Source organism: Megalobrama amblycephala, linkage group LG4, assembly GCF_018812025.1.
Source record: "Megalobrama amblycephala isolate DHTTF-2021 linkage group LG4, ASM1881202v1, whole genome shotgun sequence".
Taxonomy (NCBI): domain Eukaryota; kingdom Metazoa; phylum Chordata; class Actinopteri; order Cypriniformes; family Xenocyprididae; genus Megalobrama; species Megalobrama amblycephala.
Window position 1 is genome coordinate 3,328,912 of NC_063047.1, and position 14,614 is coordinate 3,343,525.

The following is a 14,614-nucleotide window of genomic DNA, read 5'->3' on the forward strand; positions in this document are numbered from 1 at the left end:
AATGTCCGTGATTGACAGCCTGGATGGCCTGTTCAGGAATCAGACTGGGATCTGTGAGGATTGATGTGGAGGTGCTGAGCAGACGGAGTGAACTCAAAACAGCTGGAGAGAGAGAGAGAGAGAGACAGAGAGAAGGTAGAAGTATTACTGTAAAACTGACATTACCTGCTAGATCTGACTTGATTTCTTATTGGATAAGCAGATTCAAAGCTGTTGTAAAATGTAGATAAACACACTGGAGACATCTGGAGAAATAACTGTTATTTATTTGCTTTTCCCTTGAAAATGTAATAGATTACTCTTAATTTTTCTGTAATTATTTCTGATGTAATTACTGTATCAATTTTGTAGAGCAATTCTATATAAAACAGTGGATTTTACATCAAAATGTTACATCTGAAGTTAAAATGCAACCTTGTCCCTTTAAATATTTTGGTCAGTTCAAGAATAATTCATTCAATGTTATATGATTCATTTGAAAGAATTAAAAGAGCCGTTCCATGTCTATCTTTGCAACTGGTTGACTGATACGAGATTTAGAAAGTATATAGTAATAAGTAATGCAATACTTTTTTAAAAGAGAGTATTAGTGCAGTAATCTAATTACACTGTTGACTAGTAGCTAGTATTTGTTTAGAGAAACTAATTACCACTAAGTTGCTTGACAACTAATTAACGAGTTTACCTGGTGGGAGAATTATTTATTTTTAAGAAATTAATACTTTTATTAGCAAGAATGCATTAAATTGATCAAAAGTGACAGTAAAGACATTTCTAATTATACAGTTTATAATTTTACAAAAGCTTTATTAAACTTTCTATTTTTCAAAAAACCCTGAAAAATAAAAATAAACAAAAATATGAAGCAAGACAACTGTTTTCAACATTGATAATAATCAGAAATGTTTCTTGAGCATCAAATCATCATATTAGAATGATTTCCGAAGGATCATGTGACACTGAAGACTGGAGTAATGATGCTGAAAATTCAGCTTTGATCACAGTTTTTTCTGTTTTTTGATCAAATTAACTAAGCCTTAGTGAACATAAAAGACTTTTGAATAGTAGTGTATGTATAGCTTTTTAATTATGTATAATTAATGCAATAATATGACACATTTATCCATTAATTAACATTTGTGGTCATGTGTTAGAGTAAGTTTAAAACTAAGATTTTACAGTAAGTTTTGGTTCTGCATAATGTGAGAATTTTAATTCTAAACAAGCCTGAAATACAAAGTGACTCTTATTTTGAAATGTCGTTTCTACTTCCAGCTGCTCATTCAAACATATGAGGGATATTAAAATATGCACTCTTACAACCATCTAAAATCTTTGATAATCAAAATGACATATTTAAATGTTTTTTCCTGAGAAAATAATCTCTTTCTGTCTTAAAATAGCTTGACTGTAACTCTACACCTTTGCTTCATTTGGTATACGTGGATTCATGAATATGCAAATTAGCCCCGCCTCCACTCACTCACTCAAGCTCGAATGACCTGATCCAATCGCTCAACTGTAGTAAATTCTACACAAATGGCAAGTGGAAATATTGGTTTGACCCAGCCATGTATATCTGAAGCAGAATTGAATACACATGTACTCCTAAATATATTTGACAGTGCGCTCACATCTAATTCAGAAAGAGCTTTATTCATTTTAGTTGCAAATGCGAGTGAAACGCTCACACTGAAATCATGGTGAGGTTTGATGTGAAAGTGAAACAGGAAGGAGTGTTATAGAGAGATGCTGGTCACTCACTGGGCCTGAGCGAAGGCAGAGAGCAGTGCTGGTCCAGCCAGGAGAGAGTGCTGCGACACAGATCATCAACACTGGCTGTGGACACCATACCGTTAAAGGACTCGAACAGTGGCTCGATGATGATGCTGAACTATGAGAATGGCTTCAGATCAGGAAAATATGAAGAGGACATGCATTTTGACAGAATTAATCCTGCTAACAGGACCAGAACAGATGTTTTGGATGCTTAAAACAAGAGACTACAGGCAAAAACATTACTTTTTCATGCACTGCTCAATTTTGAGCTTTTGGGCTCTGTTGATTTAGAGTAGTGAAAACACACATTTAAGTGTTCATTTTATTACACTTTATCTATTTGCATCTGTAGATTTCAATTTCAATTCATAACTTTAAAGGCGACGAGTTTGAGTTAAAAATCTCCACTTCAGCAGCTCTACAAACATCAAACTTTACAGTTTATTCCTATCCATATTCTGAAAGGCTTTACAGAGGGGTTTGTTCATATATCACCTGATTTATATAACAAACCTAAAAACATGGTGAATTTTACACTTTTTTTTAGATGTTGACAGTATTTTCTAGGGTTTTGACAAGATACTTTGACGAGATACAAGATGAGATTGAGGATTTCTTAAAATACTGTGCAAAAGTCTCGCCTCGTTCTCGTGAACCCAATGACAAAATTCATCACTGGAAGAATAAGGTGCATCCTAATTTGCATACTTGTGCACTATTCTATGCTGTTTTGTAGTATAAATAGTGCATGCAGTGTGTTAACACTAAAAATTGCAAAAAGAAAAAGTGCACCCCACATGGAAAGAACCTATATGTGGATATATGCGCATATATGAAACCTATATGCAGTGTATATGTACATATATGCTGCATATATGCACATATATGATAATATATATATGCTGCATATATGCCCATATATACTGCATATATGCTATATATATGCTGCATATATGCGTATATATACTGCATATATGTGTATATATGCCACATATAGGCAAAATTGAGGTGCATATATGTGCATATACAGGAAATATAGGTCTCCTGTATTGCTTCTTCATATCCATATATATGCCCTATACATACAAGATATGTCTTCTATATAGCTAATGGCAGGATCTGGTCATTTTGTAGCTCATATCTCATTTTTGACTGTCATACATGATGCCTAGCTCATATTTTCTATTATCAAGGCAAAAACTAAGAATTAACGAAAAAAATTATGCAAGAACTTATGTATGTGCGAATGTAGCAGTTATGTATTTAGACAATTATTTTGTGATTCCACTTGCCATGACCATATTTGGGGTTTCCTGCCGCCATGCTGACTTGGGGTGTTGACGCACTTTGCTGCTTCCCAGTCTGCATGAGACATCACAGCGGTAGGTCGCACAAAGTTTTTGCGGTGATTCAATTAAGGCCGTGTTTCATGTAACAGCTGAATTCACATGATATATTTGTATGATTGTAATCCAAAACCCCTCTGTTTGTATGCTGCACAAGTCCTCATATATTGCCATTTGTGTTATACAGAATAAAGTGAGGACCTGATGGCAAGATTTTTCGCAGTCTGTCTTTGATTACGACACAACGCAGAAAACACACCGCTACACGAACACGTGAAATTGGTCCCACATGGAAAAAACCTATATAAACATATATGTTTCAATATAGGTTTGATATAGGTTTTTAATATATGTGACATATATAAAATTGTCTGTTTTCCTATATTATGTGTACATATATGTACATATATGTATATATATATATATATATATATGTGTACATATATGTGTACATATATGTGTACATATGTGTACATATATGTGTACATATATGTGTGCATATATGTGTACATATATGTGTGCATATATGTGTACATATATGTGTGCATATATGTGTGCATATATGTACATATAATATAGGAAAACGGCCAATTTTATATATGTCACATATATGTAAAACCTATATCAAAACCTATATTGAAACATATATGTTTATATAGTTTTTTCCATGTGGGACTTTAAAGGGGTGGTATCACACACAGTTTCTGCCAATCTCATGTTAATCTTGAGTACCCATAGAGTAGTAGTGCATCCTTCATATCTCCAAAAAATCTTTAGTTTTATCATATTTATAAAAGATACATATGCTGTAGCGAGTCTTTCTGAAAACAGCCGAGCGCCTGGAGGCGTGCCGTGTGAGTGGAGCTAAAGAGTGACGAGCTCGTGCAGCTTTTGCGTAGCGATCTTCTGCAAGCTATCAATGGTCAGCTAAACAAATGTATTTAAACACACACAATACACCATCACATTATCCACGGATAACTTTTGAATCACTATAATGAATATAGCATATAGTGAATGATGAATAATGAATTTATGAATTCACTGCGTTTGTGTTGTTTACATTATATGTAATGTTATATGTTACATGTATGCCGACTTCCGTAAAGCCAAACGCACGTTGATGGGCGAGCTCTTGCTCTCTCGCTCTGGTCAACGTGTGCACGCCGGGACAAGTGCCCGACCTATATAACGTCACACAGCCCCATACTCGAAAAAAAGACCATGAAGTTTATGAGGATTTGGAGTATTTTAGGCACAGAAATACACCGTCATACTCATGTTTTGAAACTTTGACCATGTTTAACATGAGAATCCAACTCTTTAACATTGTAAATCAGTCAGAATACATGAAATAGCATGGATGAAATACCCGGATGATGCACTTATTTAACCGAAAAAGCGAAGTGTGGAATGTTGGATACTTCATACAATCGACTGTCACAGCTTTAACTACGTAGCAGAGGGGGAGGGGCATCAGACTCTGATGTTGAATGACAACATAATTCTAAAGTTCATACACTACACGGGTGAGTACATAAAGTGTAAAAGTGCATATTGCATAGTGCATAATTTGGGACACAACTATAGTCTGATAGGTTTGACATTGGGAGACAGGCTACTGTATGAAGCCTAATTTGCATCAGGGAGCTCGCGTTTTACTTTCGCTTTCTAATTTGCGATCGCGCATATTCTGTGTATAGGGAGCGGCGGTGCTGAGCACACATTCTACAAGATAAGACATTTATGAGACGCTTAGGCTGTGTTGCACAACGAATCCTCTGCCATACTCTCGTCATGTGATCAGTGAACTGTGATTCCTGCTGCACTACTGTGTGCGACTCTGCAGCTCGTGCTGGATGAGCAGAGCAGATGTTTACAATAGTTTACAATGTTTTGCAATTTAAATTATTTTATTTCTATGAATAAAAATTCTATAATATATTTCTATAAATAAAAAGCAAAATGAAAGTGTAGTAAACATAGTGGTGGCATATTATATGCTAATTTAACTCTCTTTAATATCGCGAGATCACATGGCACGACATCGCATCAAACCCCTAGTATTTTATGATAGATGGAGTGATAAAAAAAAAAATTCAAAATCCCCTCTGTAAAAACCTTTAACTCTAATATACAACAAATTTTGAACATGGCTATATCCAATGTTCAGAGTTCTGTCCTGGAAATGTAAGCAAATTAGTGCATATTTAATTTAGATAAGGAATTTGCATTATTAAACCTAACATTTCAGAAAACTTGTAATACACACTATGTTAGGAATTCTTAATGTAATCAATAAACTGGGGAAGTATAGCAATATCTATAAGTTAATTATTTTACCCTATTACCTTAAAAGGATAGTTCACCCAAAAATGAAAATTCTCTCATCATTTAATCTCCCTCATGCCTTCTAAATCAATTATTCCAGATTAGGAACAGACACAAAGCTTTGTAGGATACAATCCAGAACTTCCAGTTCTGCAGCGTTTGAACTCTCACATACTCTCTGAACTTCTCTCTCATGTGGTCGAATCGCTGTCGTGTTATTGGGACGCCTGTAGCAGGAAGCTGCTGCTGACACACACTACACACAAACAGATCAAATACAATCACACATTAATGGTAAAGTTTCTCATAAACACACACTATGTCCACCACATGGTAAAGCAGCTCAAACACACTCACTTGATGGCGGAGTTGAGCACCAGGATCTCGTCTCTCAGTCTCTGGGCCTCCTCGTGGAGCTGAGCTCTCTCCTGCTGCATCTTACTGATGTACTCCGCTGTCTTCTGCAGTGTGGTGGCCTTACTGATCTGAGACCGATGGGAATGAGAGTTCGGAGAGTTAGGGTGAGGTGGAGGAAACGGCTGAAGATAATAAACCCTATGAGACTGATGTAGTGTCTGTATGCTGGAAGCTGAGGGTTACAAACAGCATCAATCTGCATATGAAGTCTCATATTAAGTCTCTTCTATCTGAAGTAACTTACAAGCTAAAATGCATGGCTATTCTTTTAGTACCTTGTGAAAAAGAAGCACACTTCTGCATACATTTGAAGGGGTGGTTGATTATGATTTCACTTTATCTTTAGTTAGTGTGTAATGTTGCTGTTTGAACATAAACAACATCTACAAAATTACGACGCTCAAAGTTCAATGCAAAGCGAGATATTTTCTTTTACAGAAATCACTTTTTAAGGACTATAACAAACGGCTGGTGACATCACTAACCCCAAAATTTACATAAACCCCGCCCCCGAGAAGACACAACAAAAGGGGGTGTGGCCATGTTGGGCTGCTTTAGAGAAGAGGAAGAGTTGTTGTAGTAGAGAGTTGTTGACATGCCGTCATTTTACGCCGGACTGCTTCACAAACGAGGGTCGATTCAACACAAAAGATGAACATGACGGCACATGCTAGTGGATGAGTTGAATCAACTCCACAGCAACTACATAAATTTATCCACTAACCATTCAGAAACATCTAAAAGTTGTAACTTCTTCCTGAGTCTCTCCATCAGTGTCGACTCCGGTTTGAACAATGTAAGGCTGAACACCGTTACTGACAATCCTCATTTTGGCTGCGTGAGATTCTCCAGCTTTGTTGTTGTTGAGCTGTTAAAGCTCCGCCCTCTTCTGGAAAGGGGGCGGGGAGCAGCAGCTCATTTGCATTTAAAGGGACACACAGAAACGGTGTGTTTTTGCTCACACCCAAATAGGGGCAAATTTGACAAGCTATAATAAATGATCTGTGGGGTATTTTGAGCTGAAACTTCACAGACACATTCTGGAGACACCAGAGACTTATATTACATCTTGTAAAAGGGACAGTATAGGTCCCCTTTAAGACACTTCTACTCTTGCCCCCTACCATATATTTATATCACTTGGAATATATGACACGTCACATGGGATCATTCTGTGATGCATTTGCGTCTTTTTTTAAAGCTTTGTGACTTGAAGTACACAACAAGTGCACATTCAAAACAAATAAGCACACTTCTTTTTCACAAGAGGTGACTGATGTAGTCACTGAAATGAGTCTTACCTTTATACTTGGCTGTGAACTGAGAGTGGTCACCAGACTGTGTAGCGTGTCAAAGCCGAGCTTGATGTTGAACCGTCTCTTCTGCTCGGCAGAAATGTGTGTGATCCGTCGTGTGTCTGTCTGTAAAACAACACGACATGAGAAACAGAACATAAACCGTGTGGTTATAAAACAAACATTGGATTTGTGTTTTTACTCTTGTGGACTCCATCTTGGCTTGTCCAGGTAACTCCTCGGGGTTTTTCTCCAGTGGATTCGTAGGTGACATCTGCCCCATGTTTCCTGAAAAAGTAACTAAAAATACACAAGACATTTCAATGGAAGCTTATTTCTGCCACAGAATAATAAAAAAAAAAGGTAATCGCGACTTATCATCTTAAAATTCTGACTTTTCCCACTTTTCTCACAATTAGGGCTTTTTTATATCTAAGATACAAACTCACAATTGCAAGGAAAAAATGTCAGAATTGTGAGATAAAAAGTTGTAATTAAAGGAGTCATAACATGGATTTTTTATTCTTTTAATATGTTCCATGAGGTTCACTCATAATGTTAATAAAGTTTCTTGCACAAAAAAAATATTATTTTCAACCTTCATTCTGACACTCTAAAATGTCTAAAATGATTATTTTTTTAAGGTGCGGCTCCTTTAAGGCTTCCCAGTAAATGCCACTGTTATTGCACGAGAATAAGTGTTTTGAATAGGGTTGTCAAAAGTACTGACTTAATGATAATGAAACTTGCAGGATGTTTTAATGGTACAAACACCTCTTACAATGTCAAAAGATCAAGGCAAATTTGATTTCTCATGTCATGACTCCTTTAACTTTTTTATTCCATAGCGGACACAAGCTTCCATGCATTTCATTACTTTTGAAATAAAGCACAATGCTTGAGTTATTATCTGTGATATTGAATGGTTTTAAATGTAAACACGCTATAACTGTGTGATGAGATCACAAATCAACACACCTGTCAAACTGTTCCTGTCACTCGCGTGCATTTGAACCGGGGAGAGTTTTTCTGTTTTGGGGATGAGAAGTGGGGCTTGTTGCGTGAGCAGAGAGGAAATGGTGTTTCCCGGCAAGGTGCCGCTGTGGCCTGACATGTGTAACGGTGACAGTGGTGCAATCGCAGTAGAGGTCCAGGGGGGATTGTGGGAAATCTGTGATCCTCCACGACTGCTGCTTTTTGGCTGTTATGGAGGGGGAAAAAATGCATTCTTCATCTGAGATTTGAAGAGTAATCTGGATGACATTGTGCTTTTGGTTATTCACAAATCGTTATATACTTTGCATGTTCAATATTCAAAAGAAAGTCATTTTTTAGTGTACTTGAGTTTTCAGGATTAGCTACAAGAAAAAGTTCAAAAATGCACAGTCAAAAGATTGGAATAATTAAGATTTTGAAAGAAGTCTCTTCTGCTCACCAAGGCTGCATTATTTGTAAGTAAAAAAAATAATAATAATAATAATATTGTGAAATATTATCACAATTTTAGATTAACTTTCATATGTGAATATATTTTAAATTGTAATTATATTACTGTGATGCAAAGCTAAATTTTCTGCATCTTTACTCCAGTCTGTCTTGTCTAAATGCCTGTCAGTGTGGTTGTGTTATTTTCACTTGTTTTAGTTATTTATCAGAAGAGCTTACCGGAGAGATGGGTGATGTTGGTCTGTGGCCTTTTAATCCTGTTGGAGGAGCATCAAAACTCAATGATGTTTTTCCTAGAGATATAAAGTTTAATTATATCTACAGCATCTGTGACATGCTGTTGATTACAAAAAATAATTTAGACACATGTCTCGGTTTATAAAAACAAACAATACACTTTCAATTGAAGTCACAAAACTATAGATGTTAACATCAGTGTTATTTTAGTATTATTTGCATATACGATTACAGTATTTATGAATAATTAATTCGTTTTTTATAATTCTATTAAGCTTTAATTTATTTTTTATTTTCAGTTTTAGCTTTAGTAATTATATTACCTCAACAAACTTATTTCAAAAGACCAAGGCAAATCTGTATATATTTCTGGTTCTCGAATCTGATTGGCTGAGAGCCCAAGTATCAGCAATGGAACCATTTCACTATTTGTATCACTCCGCTTGCAGTAACGGTCATGGTGGTTGAGCAAATCCACCATATTTTTTTATAAATACTACTGTTGTTATGTCACGAAATGTAGTTTTAAGAGTTTTTTAGATGAGAATATAGTTATATAAACATAGCTCCTATTTTACAATTTGTTTAGAAGTTTTCAGAGATGTGAGCTCCAGGCCGTCAGCAGCCGTTCAGAGCTCGTGTACCCGCTGAGAACAGCTTCATCTCGGCCAGTGCTTCGGGGATTTGGGGGATCTCTTATAGTGGTTAAACATGAGATATAATTCATTTGGGGTATATCAAATGGGCAATCTTTGGTCTTATTAATCTATTACTTGTTCCAGAGCAAAATGATTTGGGTTAAGGAGATAATTAAATTTCTTAACTTTATATGTAGGTATATTTGACTTTAATCCTGTACTAGAGAGCTGCTTTTGTACGTTTGACTGAATAGTTTGCTTGTGTTTTTTATTTATTTGATTATGTTTATTGTTTGCTTGTGTTTATGTCTTTTATAATGTCTATTGTTGTTAATTTAAATATTGTTTTCAATAAATATCATTTTATGTAAATAATATACCGTATTTGGTACTGTGAAAGTTACATTATTACGCCGTTAGATGGCAACAAAGACTCTCTTTATGAGTGAGTCAGAACAAGAACAAGTTGTTTTAGCGCTGTTATGGGAAATCCCCTTAACTTTTAAAAGGATAAAGCCAAAGATATCGCTTTCCCCAGTGGACATTCAAACAAATTTTTTATAGTGGATATAATATTATGGATATCGACTTGAAGAATGAATGCTATATCAGATGCAGGTACTCGTTTCTAAAGTGACATTTTAGAATTAGTAACAGAGGCTTGTGCTCAACGGTTAAATTATCATCTTGAGATTTGAATCCGTGGCGGTAGGAAGTAGGTCTGCACAAAAGAGGGTTTTCAAAGACACTCCGTTGTAATTTCTTATTTATTTAAACACTTGTGCCGTCAAACTGATGAATGAATATATATGAAGACTCTAAGTGCCATCTGAAATTTTCTTATAAAATTGAGCATTTTTATCAAGCTTGTATGTCTATGTTCAGTTATTTCACTTTAATGGCAATGAAAAGGACCTATTAATTGCCATTAAAGTGAAATTACTGAACCTAAACATACAAGCTTGATAAAAATGCTCATTTTAGAAGAAAATTTCAGACAGCACTTAAAGTCTTCATATATATACCTGGGAAATTCTTTTAAATGTTCAGATGCTCACTAGCAACAAAGAAGCTAAGTAGGAAAAATGACGAATCAAACATCTACATACGCTCTTGAGATCTGGAAGAAAGCAAATTAGCCAGGCAACTCGTCTGAGTGGGCGGAGTTGTAGATGAAGTCATCACCCTTGGAACCAATTGAGCTACAGTTGTCTTCTGTTTGTGCTTCCCCCTGCCAGTAGCCACGCCCACCTGCTGTGGCACAGAGAAGCAGTGAGAGAGGACGGCCGAGGGCAGAGACGGGGTTGCCGTCATGGGCTGGTAGCTCAAAGACATGCAGGTGGCAGGTGGAAACATCTCAGCGACGCTGGAGTATCCGTGCCCATGCTGGGGTTCTGATGGAAGGGTGGTCATGGCAGAGCCGGTGTGGGTGATAACTGTGGATGTGGCTGCTGTACAGGTCCGTGATTGGCTAGATGAAAATCTGTGTCTAAGGCAGGTTGTTGGGTAAAGACTTTCCTGAGCAATCGCACCTGGCATCTCAGTTGTCATGCCTGTGGCGTGGCCGCTGAACGACGCCTGCTGACTGTATTGGGCCATGCCAGACGAGAGGTTCAGAGAGTGATGGAAGTCACCCATGTATTCTGTGTGACTTTTGAACTTGGGATCTGAGGTTTCAGCACTGGGGTTGAAGGTCATGTCGGGGTTTATGGTCTGGCGAGGATAACTGGGTCCAGGCAGGTTTACAGATGACGAAGGCTGGGATAAATTTACAGCTGAGAGAGGAGGCTAAAAATGAAAACAAACAAAAGAGAAATTATTTGACAAAGTCTGTCTTATAAATTTGGGGAAATGTATTGAATTTTAGGTGAAATCAAAGAGATTAATAGTTCAAAGCATAGTACGCATTTAACATTAAAATGTTAAAATAAATACATACATACATATTAAATATAATATCAGTATTTCAATTTTTTATGTATTTATTTTAAACATTTTAAATGTTGAAATGTATATAATATAATATAATATAATATAATATAATATAATATAATATAATATAATATAATATAATATAATATAATATAATATAATATAATATAATATAATATAATATAACATGACATAATATAATATAATATAATATAATATAATATAATATAATAATAAGCATGGTTAGGAGTGTTAAAACAGGGTACCCCCAGGATCCTCCAAATGAAATTCAAGGCTTTTTAAGACCTTTTTAATACCATTTTAAATGAAATTCAATGCCAACTTCGTACCCATTCTGACAGAAGTATGAGGGGAAAATGTCAAATCTGTATAAATTTTGAACCCTAGAAAATAATTAATTCGGCATATATTTTTATACCTATACTATAAATATTTTATTTACCATAGGCCTACTAAATGTAAACAGCAGTGTCTCTCTCATTGTTACAGAGTGTAATATAATTATATAGGCTAATACTATGATGTAATTGATGTAATACTACTAATATACTAATATAATACTACTAATATAATACTATTAATTGCAATAGTCTGGTGCAACTTCTCACATCCAACAAGGTGCATGGAATAAAAAAAAAAAGTAATTTAGGAACAAAACCAGCAACACTCATAGATGCCATGGAGGGGTCAGAAATAAACAAAAAACTGAAGCTATATATATCAACTTTATTTTGCCAAAAAATAAAAATCTCTCATTGTTATTAGTTTTTAACATTTAGTGGAAGTAGGCTGTTTTCCTTTACTTCATGCTAGCTTAAATAAAATAAAAATCTTGCACTGAACAACACTGTACAGAACAAATACAACCCTTGAATACATTTGTACACTCTTCTGTTTCTTGACATGGTAGCATCGGACGCGTTTCGGTGATTTAAAACGACGCTCGTGACTTAAAGTCGAGTGCTTTTACTGTAATTTAGGCAAGCGCGCTCATAATAGAAGCGACGCGGTTGAGAGCGCGGCTCATGGTTGCATAGCAACGACAGACGCCACTGGAGCGAAAGCGCATTGGAAAGAAGGAGAATGCCGGCGCGGCCGCGTATGTGACGCGTACTAGAGAATAATAATTAAAATAATAATAATAATTTAGCGGGCCGGATTATGTTTTATTTTTGAGATCAGTTGCGGGCCGTAAATGGCCCGCGGGCCGGCAGTTTGAGACCACTGGACTAGACTATCACAGAACGCTGACACAATCAGCAACCCAATGATGATTTTCATTCAATCCGAGCACAGATATTGACTCGTATTACTCGTATAATACTCGTACTCGGCAGAAGTGCTTTATCCGTACCGGATACTCGTTTCAGCCGAGTATCCGGCTCATCTCTAGTAATTTACCTCACTTGCCTAGTAACCATAGTAACGGGTGCGCGAGCTTTCGCGCTTACTGCTATGACGTGGAGCGCGAAGTGCACTCAACATTACGCTGCATGAATTTTTAATTAGCCTACACTAGTAACAGTTCATTTTGTTACGGTATAAACTTAATCCTAGGAAAAGTTTGTAACGAAAGTTGTAACGAAATCCAAGACTTTGTATACCAAATTCAAGGCTATTAAGGCCTTAATTTTAGATGATCAAATTTAAGACTTTTTCAATGCTTTTAAGACCCCGCGGGTACCCTGTAAAATCTTGAAAATAATTTTTAATTTAATTTATTTTTTAAACATTTTAAATGTTGACATGTATATAATATAATATAATATAATATAATATAATATAATATAATATAATATAATATAATATAATATAATATAATATAATATAATATAATAATTAGCATGGTTAAAAGAGTGGTTCACATTTTGACATTACAATCTTAAAATATGGAAGATAAGTGAGTGTTTGAGAAAACAGTCATTTTTACAATTTTTTGTTGTTGTGTGTTTTGGTGTTGGCCTTCCACAATTACACACTTTTTCAACTATGAATCGGCGTGGTACCTGTGTTAGCAGAGATCCTGTGTGTATCATCTGACTAGTGACCGCAGAGGAAGGAGTTGAAGGAAACGCCGCACTGGACGAACTCTCAAAGAAGCTGCAGTCTGAATAACCCACGTGCTCCGTCGGCTGCCCACGCAAACTCATGAAAATATCTAGAAAGCAATGAGCTTAAGGTTAATTCTGACTTTTTAGGAATCTTAAAACTTTTTAAGTTTGCTTAAACAAGCATCACTACTACTATTGCATATACTTGTGGCTAGTGATCTGAACCACTACTGCATAGCAATGAGCTAAAACACAAAACAAATCGCAAGCAGGTAAGAATGACTCACAGTTTCTTCAGAAATATCCACCTGAAAATGGCTGAAAAATGATTTCCAATAGAAAGACGCATTAACAAACATCAGAAGCTAAATCGACAACTCTAAAGTCTCCACTACAAACAAGTGTCCATGCAACATGGTTCAGTCTCTCACAGTATCTAAACTATTCCCCAAGACCTGCCAAACCCACATGCAACCAATCACAATGCCTGCTGGGAAAGGTATTTTCCACCTCGGATGATGTGGGCTTCATTCGGCCATTCAGTACCAGACCTTAGTGTTTCACACGGTCACATGCCTGCTGCAACCAGCCTTCACTCATTCTGTGTTGACATCTGTGAGAAACCTGGCAGTGCCACAATGAGTGAGACAGACAGACAGCATGTCCAGGGCCTTGTGACTGAGTCCTGCCAGCTGACCACAGCAGACACTGCCAGGAACATGACAGGCATACAACTGCTGCCCATTAGAGAGGCCTTGATCCAGAAACTATCCAGATATCCATTTGATGAGACAGTTAGCTCACGAGACGAAACAAGATTTTTACACAGTATTTTAAAAAATCCTCAAAGATGAAATACATGACTAGAAAAAAGTCTGCTTTTCTTTCATTTTCGATTTTGCGATTGCGCAAGATAAGATGATACAAGACAAGACATTTGTCAGACGCTTAGGCTCTGTTGTGCAACGAATCCTCCGCCATGGTCTTGTCAGACATCTTGCCACTTACTAACCAGACGCGATGCGATAAGATTCCAGCGATGAGCAATTTGACTGTCCACACCAATGAGAAGTGATAAAATCAATCAAAAACCACAGCCAATCAGAAGAGAGTGTGGGCGG

The 14,614-nt window shown here is 36.4% G+C and overlaps 1 protein-coding gene across 2 annotated transcripts in view; it reads right to left on the minus strand.

The window, feature by feature from the left end:
* Window positions 1-14,614, minus strand: part of LOC125266302 (carbohydrate-responsive element-binding protein) — a 38,089-nt gene that overhangs the window by 562 nt on the left and 22,913 nt on the right. Inside the window, exons 8-17 of one of the 2 annotated variants that reach the window (XM_048186831.1) lie at window positions 13,449-13,600; window positions 10,599-11,277; window positions 8,834-8,871; window positions 8,147-8,369; window positions 7,371-7,468; window positions 7,175-7,294; window positions 5,814-5,941; window positions 5,589-5,712; window positions 1,765-1,894; window positions 1-102 (exon numbers count right to left, since the gene is read on the minus strand). The exon at window positions 1-102 is cut by the window's left edge and continues 562 nt beyond it. In XM_048186831.1, the coding sequence (XP_048042788.1) occupies window positions 1-102; window positions 1,765-1,894; window positions 5,589-5,712; window positions 5,814-5,941; window positions 7,175-7,294; window positions 7,371-7,468; window positions 8,147-8,369; window positions 8,834-8,871; window positions 10,599-11,277; window positions 13,449-13,600 (1,794 nt within the window). Of the gene's footprint in view, window positions 103-1,764; window positions 1,895-5,588; window positions 5,713-5,813; window positions 5,942-7,174; window positions 7,295-7,370; window positions 7,469-8,146; window positions 8,370-8,833; window positions 8,908-10,598; window positions 11,278-13,448; window positions 13,601-14,614 lie in introns of both variants that reach the window. The other variant, XM_048186830.1, reaches the window with a different exon arrangement.